At 33.7% G+C, this 17,872-nt stretch overlaps 2 protein-coding genes and 1 non-coding gene across 3 annotated transcripts; 1 reads left to right on the top strand and 2 right to left on the bottom strand.

Moving 5' to 3' along the window:
• The first annotated feature begins 5,685 nt into the window (after positions 1–5,685).
• Positions 5,686–5,792, top strand: LOC128287241 (small nucleolar RNA R71). Its single transcript, XR_008277936.1, has one exon. It is a non-coding gene; the product is annotated as a small nucleolar RNA R71 (small nucleolar RNA).
• A 5,726-nt stretch (positions 5,793–11,518) lies between these two features.
• On the bottom strand, positions 11,519–11,950 carry LOC108462750 (ricin-like). Its single transcript, XM_017762663.1, has one exon. The coding sequence runs from the start codon at positions 11,948–11,950 to the stop codon at positions 11,519–11,521; it is 432 nt and encodes a 143-aa protein (XP_017618152.1).
• Positions 11,951–14,967: 3,017 nt separating this feature from the next.
• On the bottom strand, positions 14,968–16,722 carry LOC108462749 (abrin-b-like). The gene has a single exon (XM_017762662.1). The coding sequence runs from the start codon at positions 16,720–16,722 to the stop codon at positions 14,968–14,970; it is 1,755 nt and encodes a 584-aa protein (XP_017618151.1).
• Between the last annotated feature and the right edge of the window lie 1,150 nt (positions 16,723–17,872).

The following is a 17,872-nucleotide window of genomic DNA, read 5'->3' as shown; positions in this document are numbered from 1 at the left end:
AATGATTTGTGTATTAAATAAGCTAATTTTTGACATTTTAGATCAATAGAAATGTGATTCAGGTCTTGATCGAGGGAAGAACAAAATTTACGAAGATTAGGCTCGTTCCCATCATTTTGTGCCGAGGTAAGTACATATGTAAATAATGTGTCTTTGTAGCTTACTTTTAAATGTTTTATTTTTACCATGTATCATAATCTACTCGATACTATAAAAGTATAAATAATGCGATATAAGAGTAACCTATATTTTGAACAAGTGCGATAGCATCAGGTTAGATACGAGATTCCATCGAACCTCCAAAATAGTATAGGATACAAATGGTAAGTCATGAGAAATTGAGTGCTCTGAACTCATGTGTTGAGTCTGAGTTCACGAGACAAGTGAAATATGTAAAGTGGGTCCGGGTACTAACTTTGTGTGCAGACCTTTGAGTAGCTTAATGAGCGGGCATTACATGATAGAGCTATGGGGTCCGGGTACTGACTTGGTGAAAAGGCCCGTGAGTAGCACAAATATGCAAGTATTAAAAAGTATGAGGTAGCTTTGGCTACTTGTATAGTACTTAGGAGTAAACTATCCGTGTATTTATTGGTATTTTTGAGTGTTAAAAGGGGTAACTTGATGAATGGATTGGAGATACTTCCAATGAGGTTTGTCAATAAAGAGAATGAACTTGAGTTATTTTACGGGTAACTACAGGTATGTATACTAAACTCTCGAATGAAAACCTTGGTATGTGATGAGATATAGTAAGTATTCATAAAAGAAGGAAGAGCAAGATAGTGAGGTTAAATGATATATCATTTAAGTATGATAAGCCATTATTTGACGAATGTGTTTCTAATTACACTTATTTGAATATATGTACTTACTAAGCTCCCATGCTTACCCTTATTTGAATATAAGTTCGAGGATCATCGCCTAAGTCGGAGAAGCCAGTCACACTATCCTTGAAGCACTTGGTATAACTAGTTATATCATTTTGATTATGGCATGTATAGGAATCTTTGATTTTATTTTTGTGTCACATTGTTTTGGGGCCAAAGGTGTTGGCTTGTTTTAGCATTTGACTCATTTTGTATAAGGCCATGAAAATGGCTAATATTGTAAGTCATTATATGAATGCAAGATATTCTTTTGCGAATACGAAATTGTTGACATGGTATAAATTTGTGAAATGTATATAGGCCTTAGCTACGATTGTTGGTTGAGAACTCATATTAAATTAGACCTTGATATGTTGATTAGTATTAAATTTTGTTTCAGGGTGGCATAAGGCTTGGTAAATAGCTTTATATTGTCCACACGGGTAGACATATAGGCGTGTGTCTAGGCCGTGTGTGTCACACGGCCAGCCCTCTGGGCGTGTTGTCTGGCCATGTATCCCCTGCACATAAATTGTACAAGTCAATATGAATGGTAGTAAACATAAGGGTAGAGACATGACTATGTGTCTCATCCGTGTGAAGGACGCGGTCTAGCACACGAGCGTGTGCCTTGGCTGTGTACCCCTAATTGGATGCTGACGTCAGAAACAAAATGTTAAGGTTTTTAGACACGGGCTATGATACAGGCGTGTCATGGCCGTGTGAGGAATATGGGCCATATACACGGGCATGTGCTAGGCCGTGTGAAAACCCCTATAGGCTCGAATTTAAAATTTAATTCACACGGGTATGGGACACGGGCATGTCCCTAGGTGCTTAGACCGTGTGTGGCACACGGGCCATCAGCACTACCATGTTCAAGTTTCACATGAGCGTGTTGCCCATCCACATGGGCGTGTGCCCTATTTTAAAGGTCATTTTTCTAGTGTTGATTAAAGGACCCGAATTGGTCCCGAGTGATTTCCAAGAGATGTTTTGGGCCTTATAGGCCCTTGATAAGAAGTTTTCGAAAAGTTTGAAAAAGTTTTGAATTTAATCAAGTATTGGTGACTCGTAAATGTTTGAATACATGTGTTTTAGTTTAGTAACACCTTATATTCCATCCCAGCGTAGGGTACGGGTGTGGGGTGCTACAGTAAGGAGCTGAATGACAATGTTTCAAAATGCTATACGTTTTGCCATCAAGGACACACTTCCTAATTATCTTATCAGTACAATGCTTAAATAGGAAAGGTTCATCCCAATAATAATGCTTGGCATCATGAAGGAATTTCTGTCTTCTTTGGCTGATGAGATCAGGTGTCATCACACCATTTACTGAAAATTTCACTATAACGGCATACCAAGGTAATGCCATGGCAACAAATAGTTCCTTATCTAGAAAGTCTTCTTTAATAGTTTTCCGTTGCCATATTCATTTCTAGATTCTATACTTGATAAGTGATCAGCCACTTGATTTTCAGGCATATTTCGATCTCTAATTTCCAAGTCTAACTCCTGCAACAAGAGTATCCACCTAATCAATATTGGCTTGGCATCTTTCTTGCTCACCAAATACTTAATAGTAGAGTGATTCATGTAAACTGTGACCTTGGTACCAATTAGATAAGAGTTGAATTTATCAAATGTGAACACCACAACCAATAACTCCTTTTCCTTGGTGGCATAGTTAAATTGCGCATCCGTCAGGGTTCTGCTTGCATAATATATTGCACATAGTACTTTATCTTTCCTTTTCCCCAACATTGCTCCCACAATATAATCGTTGGTGTCACACATGAGTTTAAAAGACAGTGTCCATTCCGGAGCTATTACAATTGATGTTGTTACCAACTGTTTCTTAAATTCCTCAAAAGCTACCAAGCAATGTTTATCAAAATTGAAAGGTATATTTTTCTCCAACAAGGTGCACAAGGGTTTAAACATTTTTGAAAAATCCTTAATGAATCTTCTATAAAATTCTGCATGACCTAAAAAACTTCTAATACCCTTGACATTGGTAGGAGGTGGAAATCTTTCTATTAATTCATTTTTTTCTCTGTCTACTTCAATCCATTGCTGCAATATCCTATGCCCTAGAACAATTCCTTCTCGAACCATGAAGTGACATTTTTCTCAGCTTAAAACAAGTTCTTCACAATAGCACAGAACCTATTCCAGATTTTTTAAGCAATCCTCAAAATCATTATCAAACACAGAGAAATCATCCATGAAGACTTCAAGGAAGTTTTCCATGTCTGAGAATACGGCCATCATAAATGTTAATAGGTTGACGGGGCATTACATAACCCAAATGACATTCGTCTAAATGCAAAAGTTTTATATGGACACGTGAAGGTGGTCTTTTCTTGGTCATTAGGAGCAATGGTAATTTGATTATACCCTGAATAACCATCCAAAAAATAGTAGAAAGCTTTTCCAGCTAATCTATCTAACATTTGATCAATAAATGGTAAGGGAAATTGGTCCTTCCTAGTTGTATTGTTAATCTTGCGATAGTCCATGCATACTCTCTATCCTGTGACAGTGCAAGTCGAAATGAGCTCATTGTTATCATTACTCACTACTATGACACCTCCTTTCTTAGGTACACATTGTACAGGGCTTACCCATAAGCTGTCTAAAATCAGGTAAATAATACCAATATCAAGCCACTTGATAATTTCTTTATTGACAACTTCTTTCATTACCGGATTCAGTCTTTTCTGTTGTTCAATAGAATTGCTATGACAATCTTCCAATAAAATTTTATGCATACAAAGAGCAGGGTTAATTCCCTTTATATCAGCAAGGGTCCATCTTAATGCCTTCTTAAATCTTCGAAGGACTTCTAACAACTTGACCTCTTGCTCAAGTGTTAACTTCGTAGAAATTACTGCCGCCACAGTGTTGTTGTCTCCCAAATATGCATATTTTAAATGTTGCGGCAAATGTTTCAAATATGCATATTTTAAATATTACAGTAAAGGTTTCAAATATGCATATTTTAAATCCAAAGATTCAAACTTCTTCTCTAGTCTATCCACAGACTACTTGTCTTCCATAAGTTCACCAATGTCCTAAAAGTTACCGTATCACTCTGTTCAAATGAGTCTTCGTCACTATAAGAATTGTTGTGGAAAAATTTGAAAACTCTTCCTCTACTGTTATTTCTATCAACCCAATGGCATAGCATTCTTCATTCTCATCAGCACATTTCAAGGCATCAAATGCATTGAAAATAATCTACTGATCATTTACCCTCATGGTCAATTTGCCTTTCTGTACATCAATTAAAATCCTGCCAGTAGCAAGAAAATGTCTTTCAAGAATAATTGGCACATACTGGTTAGCTTCACATTCTAAAATAAGAAAATATGCAAGAAAAATAAATTTATATACTCTTACCAGCACGTTTTCAATTTTACCTTCCAAATGTGTGTAGGATCGATTAGCCATTCTTCACTAATTCCCAGCTTCCTAGAAATAGAAATAGGCATTAGATTTATTCTCGCTCTTAAATCACATAATGATTAACCAACATAATGATTTCCAATTGAACATAGGATATTGAAATACATAGGTCCTTCAACTTTGAAGGTAATTTATTCATCAAAATTGTTGTGCACCCTTCAATAAGAGCAACAGTCTCAAATTCTCCCAATCTGCACTTCTTTGATAGTATATCTTTCATAAACTTCACATAATTGTGTATCTGCTCCAAAACTTCTAATAGCAATATGTTGATATGGAGTTGCTTCAAAACATCCAAAAATCTTTTGAACTGAACATCCCATTTAGATTTATAGAATTGTTGAAGAAAAGATAGAGGTGGTCGTCTTTCAGGTTACTGATATTGTTTTGCTATGGCATTTTTGTTGGCAACATGATCTAATTCTACTGCAACATTCTTTTGTTTCCCCTTTCAGGTGTAGTATGATTTTGAATTCTTTCCATGGTTGAGTCTGGAGTTGTCCTCTTCTACAGTGGTGTCTTAAACAACATCATCCAACTGTGTCTCACTTTTGAGAGTGATGGCCTTGCACTATTCCTTCCATTGTTTCTGAGAGTGATGGCCTTGCACTATTCCTTCCATTGTTTTCTCTTATTCTCGGTATCACTTGGAAATGCTCCTTGTGGTCTCGAATTTAAAGCATTCACTATCTGACCTACTTGATTCTCAAGAGCTCTAAGGGATGCAGCCTGCCTTTGAATTACAACATCATTCTTGGCCATATATTCGTTCAACAAGGATTTAATGTTGAACATTTTGCCTCGGCATAGGATTATTATAACCAAGCAGTGCACTATTAGCATTCTGTCTCGCAACATTGTTTAAATTTCCCACACCTTGGTTTTTCCAACTAAAGTTTAGATGTTGCTTCCACCCTGGATTGTAGGTGTTGGAATAGGGGTTATTATTTTAGCTAAAACTACTCATGTAGTATACAAATGTTGGGTTTCATGGGCATTCATCAAACACATAGTCTTCACCGCAATATACACACGATAGTTCAACTGATTTCATCTCTTGGACTGTAGTGGGCCTCTTCATTGTTTTGATCATATTAGCTAAAGAAGATACTTGGGATGTCAATGAAGTGATTGCATCAAACTCCATGGTACCAGTGACTTTCTTACCCGTCCCAACTCTCGTGGTAGGATATTGATGATTATTGTTGGCAATTTTTGCAAAATCTCATATGCTTCATTATAAGATTTATCCAACAAGGTACCATTGGAAGAAGCATCAACAACCATCCTTGTATGCGCATTCAACCCATTATAAAATATCTTCATATGCGTCCAGTGCTGAAATCCATGCATCGGACAATTTTGAAGTAATTCTTTAAATTGTTCCCAAGCTTCATATAGCATTTCATCCTCCGATTGCCAAAAAAATATGATGTCATTTGTAACAGCCCGATTTTAGCTAAATTGAAAAAGTGATTTTGAAACCATACATTGAAGGTCAAAAAATTATTTTAATATTATTTTTCGTGTTTATAGCATGTGAATATGTATGTGTGAAAATTTCATGAAATAATTTTAGCATTTGAGTGCTTAATTTGACGAAAGGACTAAATCGCGTAAAATGCAAAAGTAGCATGCTATTTAGAAGTGTTTAATTGCTATGATTTATTACATGTGAGGTCCTTATGATATGATTAGACCATAATTAGTGGATTATGACATAAATAGTCATCCATTATGAGTTTGATTAATGTTTTAATTAAGGGTATTTTAGTAATTTTAAAAATAAAGGTTAATTAAATAAACTAAAGCCAAATTTAGTCCATCTTTGTCTTCCTTAACCGAAATTGAGAAATAAAAAGAAGCCATTATAGGGCTTTGATATTCGGCTAGCATATTCCTTGATTAAGGTATGTTCTTTGTTCGGTTTTTGATAATTTTTACGTTTTTGAGATCGTTGCTTCGTGTTTTAGCTAGCCTGTACCCTAATTTATGAATTGGTTGATGAACTTGTGAGTTTCCATTGATGATAGCTTGATGTTTTTGAATGTTGATGATGGAAAATGAATATTTGTTAATAGTTATACAAGTTTTATAAAGTGATTTTTGACAAAAATGTCAAAAAGGGGTTAATTTGTAAAATGTGAAAATTATGTGGTTGAAATTTGAAATAAATATGAAATATGGATTGCTAGGGACCTATAGTAAATTCAGCCAAGCATGGGCTTTTTCAAATTTGGTGTAATTTGTGTTTTTGTGAAATGAAGACTAAATTGAATAAATGTGGAACTTTAGGGGCTAAGGTGTAAAAAAGCTCAAATAGATATTTTGGATGAAATTGAATGATTTGATGAATAAATGAGTTAATTTTGAATATATATAGATCAAGAACGAAAGAAACCGGATTTAGATCGGGGGAAATCGAAAGTTGTCTAGTAGTCGATCTGATCCGATCATTTTATGTATGAGGTAAGTTCATGTGCAAATAAATTTATTTAAATTGAATTATATATGTTTCATTGTCATTGAATTGCTATAATTTTTGAATGAGCAAATACGAGCAAGAATCGATGAAGTTACGATATCTAAAAGTCCCGTACAAACGTATAGGATACGGATGTCATGACATTAGGATTACCTAGATGTGATTACATGTAAGACCATGTCTGGGACATTGGCATTTTATTGTGATTACGTGTAAGACCATGTCTGGGACATTGGCATTGTATTGTGATTACGTGTAAGACCATGTCTGAGACATTGGCATCGCTATATGATTTTGTATAAGACCTTGTCTGGGACAGTGGCATCGATATTTGATAACATGTAAGACCATATATAGGATATGGCATTGTATGAGCTTTATGTGATTTTCGGGTATCATTAGCGATTCTGAATGGTTCAACAGGCAAAGTCAAGTCGTGAAAGAATGTGTGAATGAGTTAAGTGATTTAGATACGTACGTGATCCATACAAGTATTAAAAAGGGAAGTATTTGATGAATTAATTATGATATTGAATATGTGTACAATGAGAAAGGTTTGTAAACTTGTATGTGTTTAGCTATGCTTAGCATATTTGATTTGATATGCAAATATTCATATGATGACTTTATTTGTATATGGCTTACTAAGCTTTTAAAGCTTACTTTGTGTGTCATTTCCCTGTTTTATAGATTATCAAAGCTAGCTCGAACTCGGGGTTCGTTGGGAAACGTCATCACACTATCGAGAATCTTGTTGGTACTTTTGAAGCTCTCTCTATATATGTGGTAAATGGCATGAATAGGCTAGTGTCATCTTGCATGTTTTGAACTTTGAATTTAGCTATGTAAGTTGGATTGTAAATGATGTTATTGATGAAGTTGAATTTGGTCTATGTTATGAGTTAATATATGATATGTTATGTATTTATGATGCTTTATGTTTTGGTAGGCTTGATATGGTCATTTTGATGGGTTGATGCATAAGTATTTAGTAAATTGTTAATGATGTGTTATGGTTTGACAAATGTAAGCTTTGGTATAACTTAAGATGATGTTTGGATGTCATTTTGGTTTAGTAAATGCTTGATGATTTGGGTTATGTCTAAATGTGAATATTAGTATAGTAACATAAGGATTTGGTATGTTTTGGCTATTGATTTGAGTAGTTAAGAGTATGATTTATAAATGGCGTGAAATGTGTATGCAATAGCATGTTTTGGTTGCCTAATAATATATTGAATTGGTACAAATGTTGTGGTTTAGGTATGCTTGAGAAAGGGTGAGAAATGTGGCTTTAGCCAAGCCTATTTTCACTCCACATGGCCAAGCACACGGGCGTATGTCTTGACCATGTGTGACACATGGCCTTGGTACACAGCCGTGTATCCTCTAAGGTAGCCCTTCAAATTAAGTCAGTATACCCTACAGGTTTGGCACGGCCTAGACACACGGGCGTGTCTACTAGCCGTGTGAGACACACGGGATGGCACATGGGCCTGTGGCCGGCCATATGATCCAAGTCAGTATACCCTTCAGATTTCCTACGGCCATGGCATACAGGCTTGTTTCCGGCCATGTGGTAAAGTTAGTATGTATGCCCTGTTTTCACACGGCCTATGAGATAGGCGTGCCTGGTGGCCGTGTGAGGTACACAGCCTGTTCACACGGGCGTGTGACCCTTGAATGCTTGAAAATTTTCTAAGTTCCCCTAAGTTTTTAAATGTTATCGTTTAATCCCGAACCTCTTTTAAGCATGATTTAAGGTCTCGTAGGGCCTTATAAGGGACAATGTGAATGTGTACAATGGATTTTGATTATGAATGCATAAATGTAAGTATTATGTATGTGAATGATGTGTATTGTTCAATAATGTGTCGTAACCCTATTCCGGCGACGGATACAGATTAGGGGTGTTACATCATTTCTAAGCTTGGAATTCATATTTGGTGGATTATACCATATCAAAAATATTTGGCAAAGATCATTCCATGATACCACTATTCCCAATGGCAAAGCATTCAACCACGCTCTTACACGATCTCTCAAAGAATATGAAAATAATTTAAGCCGCAAAGCATCTTCAAGAACACCTTGTTGTCTAAACGAGTCACAGAAATGCAATCTTGGATCTTTAGTGGGTAATCCACCAAACTGACCTACTGTTTACAACATTTAAAACATTGCCGGTTTCAGCTCAAATTGTTGAGCTTTTATGTGTGGTCTGACTATTCCTAGATTGAAATCATCTAAATTTGGAACTTGTTCCCGAATTGGATTGTCTTGATCATCTATCAAACAATGAATAGAAGGATCAACATCCTAACCAATTGGATCATCATAGAGACTATGATCATTCGGACCAAGATTATTCCCTTCCCTAGCCATATTTCGTAGCTCTTTTCACCTTCTCTGCAAACTTCTCTTTATCTTTAGGTCGAAAGGATACTTTTCATTAGCAGGAATGCCTCTTCTCATACACTGATAGTAAAACTTATAGAAATTAAATACAGCTAAGTTAGCTAAAACTAAGAAAACAAAGAAAATAACAAAACTAAATTTCACCAATTGCTAATCCAAAACAACGACGCCAAAAACTTGTCGCTTGTGAATATGATGTGCCAATTTTGCAAGTATACACGTCGAACAACTACTAAGTGATGAGTGAGATCGTCTTCACGGGGATTAGATCGATATAATTTGGTCGAGTTATTAGAGTAAGGTATGATTAATGTTATGAAAAAAATATTGATAAGAATAAAGTGGTAATTTGAAGGAATAATGATGTGTGCAATATGTGTAACTAATAAATAATGAAAAATGATATGACAAGACAAAAGTAAGAATGCAATGGAAAATTCGAGAATAATTATGTGACTAATATTTATATTTGAACGCGCAAGTTAACAACTAAAAATGTTCTGGCGAAGATACTATGACAAAGGATAGAGGGTCTATGATGTTGATTTGAAAGGTCGGGATTACTAAGATCTATCTTTACTGGCAGTAATGCCTTGGTCAAACCATACTCAATTTATTGCTGATAAGAACTCTAAAATGGTCAGCTTCTTTCGATAAATTTACCTCAAGTTACCCTACCTTAAGCGATATATGTCTATAGGCCTTTAGCACGATACACTACACTGTTTTGTTTTCTATCTGTATGAACGCTTCTCTATGTCTAAAGGCTGCTACAATTATTCAGTCGAACACTTGCTCATATCATTCAATTTCAATCTCATTAACCTAACCTTTCTAGAATTAGATTAATTTAATGAACATGTTGTACATCCATCTATATTTAGAGTTTGCAAATATGCAATTTTGTAGAAAAAAAACGATTAAATGAAAAAATATATTAAAGCAGATCAACACTTCAGTCATTAAAAAAAATAAGAATTTCATTAAGTAATTCCAACCCTATGAGATTTAGCTCATGGGTAGGCAATTCAAATTCAAATTCAAAGTATCATTCAACATCATTTTCATTAAATCAATTCACAAAGAGTAATCAAGAAATAACAGAAAAACTTCTGGAAGATAGCTTTCGCTTATCCAACCCACACTCCAGCAATGCAATGTCCTATTGTGGCTGAAAGGGACTAACTTCGTCTTCTTCTTCCCGTCCCTACTCAACCGCTACCCTTTATTTTTTTGCCTAAAGATCTCTTTTTTTTTTCTCTTTTTGTTTTTCTGTCCCCTTTAGGGTTTCCTCCTTTGGCTTTTATGATCGTTTAACCTAGGTAAATCTAACAACCCATGATTTTCTTCTCTTTTTTTAGGTAGGTATATCTAGAACAAGTTCAACTAAACCTAAGACCGGTACGCTTTGAGTGCTGACTGGACATCTTCCCAAAATTGTCGCAGCATTCATGTTGACAAACTATCCAACCCTTTGCCCCGGCAAACCTTTACTCCTTTGCTTCTTGTTCCTCATCATGCACCTGCCTATCCACCACCACACACAACAGTTGTACAAGCAATTAAAAATAACTAACATTTAAGTACAATCCAAGCTTCTAATGTAATGCTAAAACAAGAAAAATAATAATGAAATGTCCTAAAATATAACCAATGTACCTAAGTACAGACAATGAACTAAATCTAAAGGCATGAAATATAACTCTTTTCAAGAATTATCAAGTAGATGCTAACGTTATTTCACAAGTGTCATCGTTGCTTTCCAAGATGGTAGATCTCATAGTTATAGGCGACAAAGAAGGAGACTCAGATGATGATGTTGATGTTGCAAAAATCTGCAAAATTACCTCTTTTCTCGCATTTTTATATTATTCCAACCGTAAAAATCACATAATTTATGCTTTCCAAATTGACAAATTCACGATCACTTTCTTTTAAACGAATTGGTCTTGTACAGATTCCATTTGTTGCAGATTGGACGGCTTCAGAGATCTTTCCCTAGACACCTTCATACTGAGTCATTAATAGATCTGGATTATACACTACATAAGTTCCATGTGCTGGAGGTTTCTCAATCACATAGCTTCTGACACCATTTGGATACAAACTAGAAGGGCTCTTGCGATGCTGCCGCTATCAAGTTGGGTTATAATATTCACATAATTTATATGTTGAGGTAGTTGGTCGATTCCCAAAGGAATACCTCTTCTGTCATTCACTCGTGAATAAATTTCAAGTGACCCATACATGCCACTATATGGAAGGACTCTTCTTACAGTGCTGTCTGGGAACAAACATTACGTACATCCTCCTCAACACCTTTAAAAAAGTAGGAAGTATCACTATCACCTAGATGATAACCCAAGATATACACATCGCTGACATTCAAAGCTAATTTGATGGATTGGTACTCATTCGAGAGTTCCGCCAGAACATATTGTCGGTGATCATCAGGCTCCAGCAACGGAGATGGCAATACTGGTATAACTCCGCTTTTATCTGCACGCTCTGTCAATGCATCATACAATTCATTCATAAATCTCTGAAACGATCCTCTATTGGCACCTTCGGTGGCGAATTTCACCTCCCTAAAAATACCTATAGGCTTGTTTTCATTTTGGATGGTAGTGATGCGGGGCCGTTTCTCAACCATGGACAACCAACTGGTACATATTACTGCCAGTAGTACAATCCACAGCTTCATATTTTGTAGATAAAACGAAAGTAGTTTCATTGTATATAGTAAAGGGAAAACTTTTATGGAAGTATATTTGGTAAAAAATTTTAGAACGGAGAGAGAGAGAGTTCTACAATGCTTGGCTTTCTACATGCTTCTAACGGTAGGTTGAGCCAGCCCTTTATAAGAATTTTGTAAGTGGAATAAATCATTTTCATTACATAAGCCACGAATGGTATGAAAGAAAAGAAAACATTATATTTTTCATAACACTGTTTAGGGTGGACGTCAATATAAATTTTTTGCTTGTTACCATAATATTGGGTTTAGATAGTTATATAAGGTGTGACTTTTCAAGTGTCTAACAACTTCTTGTGTTCATGTATACAATATTGTCAATCAAAACTAATGGAAACTGGAACGTTGACATTGTAACAAGATGTTGGCCATTATTTTTTCAATATAAAACTCAAATTATAGACAATAGATAACATGGTATATTGATTATTGTATAAAACAACATATCATTTTTTAAGTAGGTCAATCTAATAATGTAAGATAATGTAATAGAGATGATGCATTATAAGATGATGACGGTTGAATAAAATGGTATGATTTAGTATTGACCCTTAAAATCGTATGATTTAAAGTTTTAATTTAAGCTAAAAAAAAAAGTTGAACTAATTTCTACCCTACGAATTAGTTCCAATTTGAATGAGTTGTTTTATATATAGAAAATTTGTATCAATATCATAATTTAGAATATATATATATATATATACATGATAAGTGTAATACACATAGCATTAAATAAATTCATTTTACCTATTAAAATTGTTATGAGAAAGAATCAGTAAAATATTATACCAATCAATGTATATTACATTTTTTAAAGTATAACTATTGCATTTTTAATTATAGCTTTTATAGAATTTTTAATATTATATTTTCATGAAAAGTTTTACCTTTGATGAAAATTATTCAATACCAATCAAAATATAATATTCAAACTCTTCACAAAATTTAACTTGATTAATTTTATTTGCGCTATTCATTAATTTTGTCTTTGATCTCATATGGGATATATTTGTTATCTTTATTTTAATATATATAATTCAATTAAAACTCAAATTATCAATTTAATAGTACTATTCACGTTTGGATTTTTTTCAAATATTCTTTGTATAATTATATAAGGATATTAAATATCTATACTATATATAAAGTGTCTAGAATTGATATCACAAGTTAACTTGGTTTAAATTTAGTTGTGTATTGATTAAAATGCCCTTACTTTAAGGGGTAATTAATATTATTATAGGATTTTTTCATATTTTTATACTTTTATATAATTTTCAAATAAAAAACTAAAAATATTATTTGGCAATTGAACACAAGACCAACAATTTCATATAAAAAACACTTAAACAAACAACACCACCAAGATTCATCACTAAATACGTTAAGTGTCTACTTTGGTACAAATTGTTGTTACTTTAAGTTTCTTGTCTGCTTAAAATGAAAAATGCAAATTGAAGTGCTAGATTGTAATGGTCACTACGGCTTGACATTGCAAAAATTGTGTAAATAGAAACATAAAATACACCAAGGCTTATTTACACAATTCAATTTCCTTATATCTACGAAGCCTAGCTCAGTGAATAATTTCACTATCTTTGTTCACAAATACGATAAATGATCCACACTTTATTACTCTCCAAATATAGAGATCTCACATTTGTATCTAAAAAATAGAAAACTAGCCTCCAAATCCCCCTCCCCGAGAACTTGGGCAGTAAGTACTCAACAATGTTTACAATTTAGTTTCCACTCTCTCACTAAAGAGTTCCTTAATGAAGAAAAAGGAATGCACTCAATAAGCTCTTTTGCAAAATCTAGACAAGCCTTAAAGTATATATCAATTTCCACTTGCTAACCTAAAATTTAAGGGAATACAAAGTAATTTCTTAAAAATAGATATTACAATTACAACTATAAAAGTACAATCAATCGAAAATATGGTTTCTAATATAGCAATACAATCTCAATGGATCCTCCATGTTTCAATTGTTGACGTGACTCACTCGAAACTTATTCAATCTTCAAAAGCCAATTATTAATTTTCATAAATGAACCAAAATATCTTGAATAGCACAATACTTTAATAAAAGTAATAATTTTCTCCATTAAATTACTAAACTAAATAAAATAAATATTTATACCACTTGAATAATACTCTGCACTTGACACCGTCGAATACAACTTAATATCAGTCAATCCATCTTACTTTAATAATGTAAAATGTGTATCTCACAAAAAGTTTTGACTCAGACCAAGTCAAATATTAATAATTATTGTTGTATAACATTTTAAACATAAAAAAATTAATTATATATATATATATATATTTATATATTTTGCGAGTCTTCACCTATCAGCTCACCCAATGATCTACCTCCAAATTAACGGGTTGGGTCACACAGCCACAGGTCACTTGTATTTTTTTTCAGTCAATGTAATATTTTATTAAAAAAAAGAAAACTAGTGGTAGAGAGTGATGAAGACTTGCTCAAATTTATGATTTCTTTCTTTTTTTTCAAATAATGAATTATTTATATAAAAATAAAAGATATTTTTAAATGGTCATCCACATCCGATTGTTTATAAAATATATATATTTCTTTAATTTAGTTAATCAGAAGCAATTAGATTTTTTTTAAATATTACAACTATATCAATTATTTCAATTAGCTAGTATCGAAAATTAACTTAATCCTAAATAATTAATTAAAATAAATTTAGAGATAATTTACACATAATTTATATAGTGAAACTTGAAACACTATAAAAGTTAGAGGTTTTAGGGACTACTAAAAATATTCCTAAGCCTTCACTTGACAAAGTAAACATGAAAAATCGAAAGGATAGAAAATTGAAAATATGCATAATAACAATTAAAATGCGAGTAAAAATGGTAGGAGCAATTTATTCATTTAACACATTAAAGATGTTAGATTCTCGTACCATGTGCTTCACTTTTATGATTACACTTGAAACCAAATTTGGGTATTTCGTCTGTTGTAATTATTGACTGTAATCTCAGGAAGGATGGCAGTGGTATCTTTCACATCCATAACTTTTCTGGTCATTACGTGCAAAATTGTGCCATCACTCTGAAATCGCCACCTTTCCTCAGCCCCTCCATCGCATGTTCCCACGCGGACTACGTCCTCTTCTGCATTTGCATATTTGAGACACCCATCTTGGTTCTTTGGGGGCCTGATGGTACCATCTGGATATATTGCCCACTGTTGTTCAATATTGTAACTTACACAAAACTCCAGCCACACCGAACTTTGAAATGCTAGCAAGCAAAGACCTTGGTAACCAACAATGGTGGTCACTGGTGGCTTCGTGATATTGCTGGCATACCAAGTTTGTTTAGAAGCATAAATATTTTTATCAACAACCAGATTAATCACACCCCAACTATCTTCGCTTGCTGTCAAAACAAGCTCAGATTTGGGATTTCTTATGGCTCCATCGCTTTGAATTTCCCATTTGGTGGCATCAGAGATAGCCGTCTCACAATCATGGATCATCACATAGCTAGTGGTTAAGCATTTTCCGCCGGATCGGATTGTGTTGTCATACATTCTTAACTCCCACAGTTGACTGGCCTTATTCTGTCCACATTTCGATAAGATTATTTTGTTTCCATTACGATAGCTTTCCTGGTATACATCAACACACAGACCATTTCGTCCAGTAATATACGAGGTAGGTGCTAACGCTATTTCACAAGTGTCATCGTTGCTTTCCAAGCTGGTAGATCTCATAGGTATAGGCAACAAAGAAGGAGACTCAGATGCTGATGTTGAAGTTGGAAAAATCTGCACATTTCCTCTTTCATTGCATTCTTTTGATATTATTCCAACTATGAAAATCACTTCTTTTACGCTTTTCAAATCGAAAAATTCACGATCACTTTTTTTTAAAGAAACTGGTCTTGTAAAGATTCCATTTGTTGTAGATTGGACGGCTTCGGAGATCTTTCCCCAGGCACCTTCATACTGAGTCATTAGTAGATCTGGATAATACACTCCATAATTTCCATCTGCATCAGGATCTGCAACTTCAAGTATTTTATGCTGGAGGTTTCTCAATCGCACAGCTTCTGAAACCATTTGGATACAAACTAGAAGGGCTTTTGCGAGGGTGCTGCTATCAGGTTGGGTTATAATATTCATATAATTTATATGTTGATGTAGTTCGCCGATTCCCAAAGGAATATCTCTTCTGTCATTCACTCCTGCAAAATTTTCAAGTGACCCATACATGCCAGTATATGGAAGATCTCTTCTTACAGTGCTGTCTGGGAACAAAGCATTACGTACATCCTCCGCAACTCCATCAAAAAAGTAGGAAGTATCACTATCACCTGGATGATAACCCAAGATATACACATCGCTGACATTCAAAGCTAATTTAACGGAATATTGGTACTCATTCGATAGTTCCACCAGAACATATTGTCGGTGATCATCAGGCTCCGGCAACGGAGATGGCAATACTGGTATAACTCCGCCGTTATCTGCACGCTCTGTCAAGGCATCATACAGTTCATTCATAAATATCTGATAGGATCTTCTATTGGCACCTTGGGTGGTGAATCTCACCTCCCTAAAAATACCAATAGGCTTGTTTTCATTTTGTATGGTAGTGATGCGGGGCCGTTTCTCAACTATGGATAACCAACTGGTACATATTACTGCCAGTAGTACAATCCACAGCTTCATATTTTGTAGATAAAACGAAAGTAGTTTCATTTCATATGGTAAAGGGAAAACTTTTATGGAAGTATATTTGGTGAAAAGATATTAGAACGGAGAGAGAGAGTTGTGCAATGCTTGGCTGTCTACATGCTTCTAATGGTAGGTTGAGCTAGCCTTTTATAACAATTTCATTTACATAAGCCACGAATGGTATGGAAGAGTAGAAAAACGTTATACTTTTCATAACACTGTTTAGGGTGGACGTTAATATAAATTTTCTGCATGTTACCCTAATATTGGGTTTAGATAATTGTATAAGGTGTGACTTTTCAAGTGTCTAACAACTTCATCCATTATTGTCAATGAAAACTAATGAAATTGGAACGTTCACATTGTAACAAGATGTTGGCCATTATGTTTTTTAATATAAAACTCATACACAACAGATAACATGGTATCTTGACAATATATCATGTATTTTTTTAAGTAGGTCAATCTGATAATGTAGGATGATGTAATAGAGATAATGCATTGTAGGATGATGATTGAATAAAATGGTATGATTTTGTATTGAGTATGATGTCCAAGTTTTAATTTAAGCCCAAAAATAATAAAATAGAAACTTATGTCTACCCTAAGAATTAGTTCAATTTGAATGAGTTGTTTTATACAAATTTCTATTTGTATCAATATCATAATTTAGAATATATATATATATATATATATATATATATGATAAGTGTAATACACATAGCATTAAATAAATTCATTTTACTTATTAAAATTGTTATGAGAAAGAATCAGTAAAAATATTATACCAATCAATATATATTACATTTTTTAAAGTATAACTATTGCATTTTTAATTATAGCTTTTATAGAATTTTTTAATATTATATTTTTCATGAAAAGTTTTACTTTGATGAAAATTATTCAATACCAATCAAAATAAAATATTCAAACTCTTCACAAAATTTCACTTGATTAATTTTATTTGCGCTATTCATTAATTTTGTCTTTGATCTCCTATGGGATATATTTGTTATCTTTATTTTAACATATATAATTCAATTAAAACTCAAATTATCAATTTAATAGTACTATCCACATTTGGATTTTTTTCACATATTCTTTATATAATTATTTAAAGATATTAAAATCTATACTATATATA

The sequence above is a fragment of the Gossypium arboreum genome, chromosome 13, assembly GCF_025698485.1.
Source record: "Gossypium arboreum isolate Shixiya-1 chromosome 13, ASM2569848v2, whole genome shotgun sequence".
NCBI classification, from domain to species: domain Eukaryota; kingdom Viridiplantae; phylum Streptophyta; class Magnoliopsida; order Malvales; family Malvaceae; genus Gossypium; species Gossypium arboreum.
The sequence above is the reverse complement of the archived record's forward strand: the minus strand, read 5'-3'. Positions and strand labels throughout refer to the sequence as shown.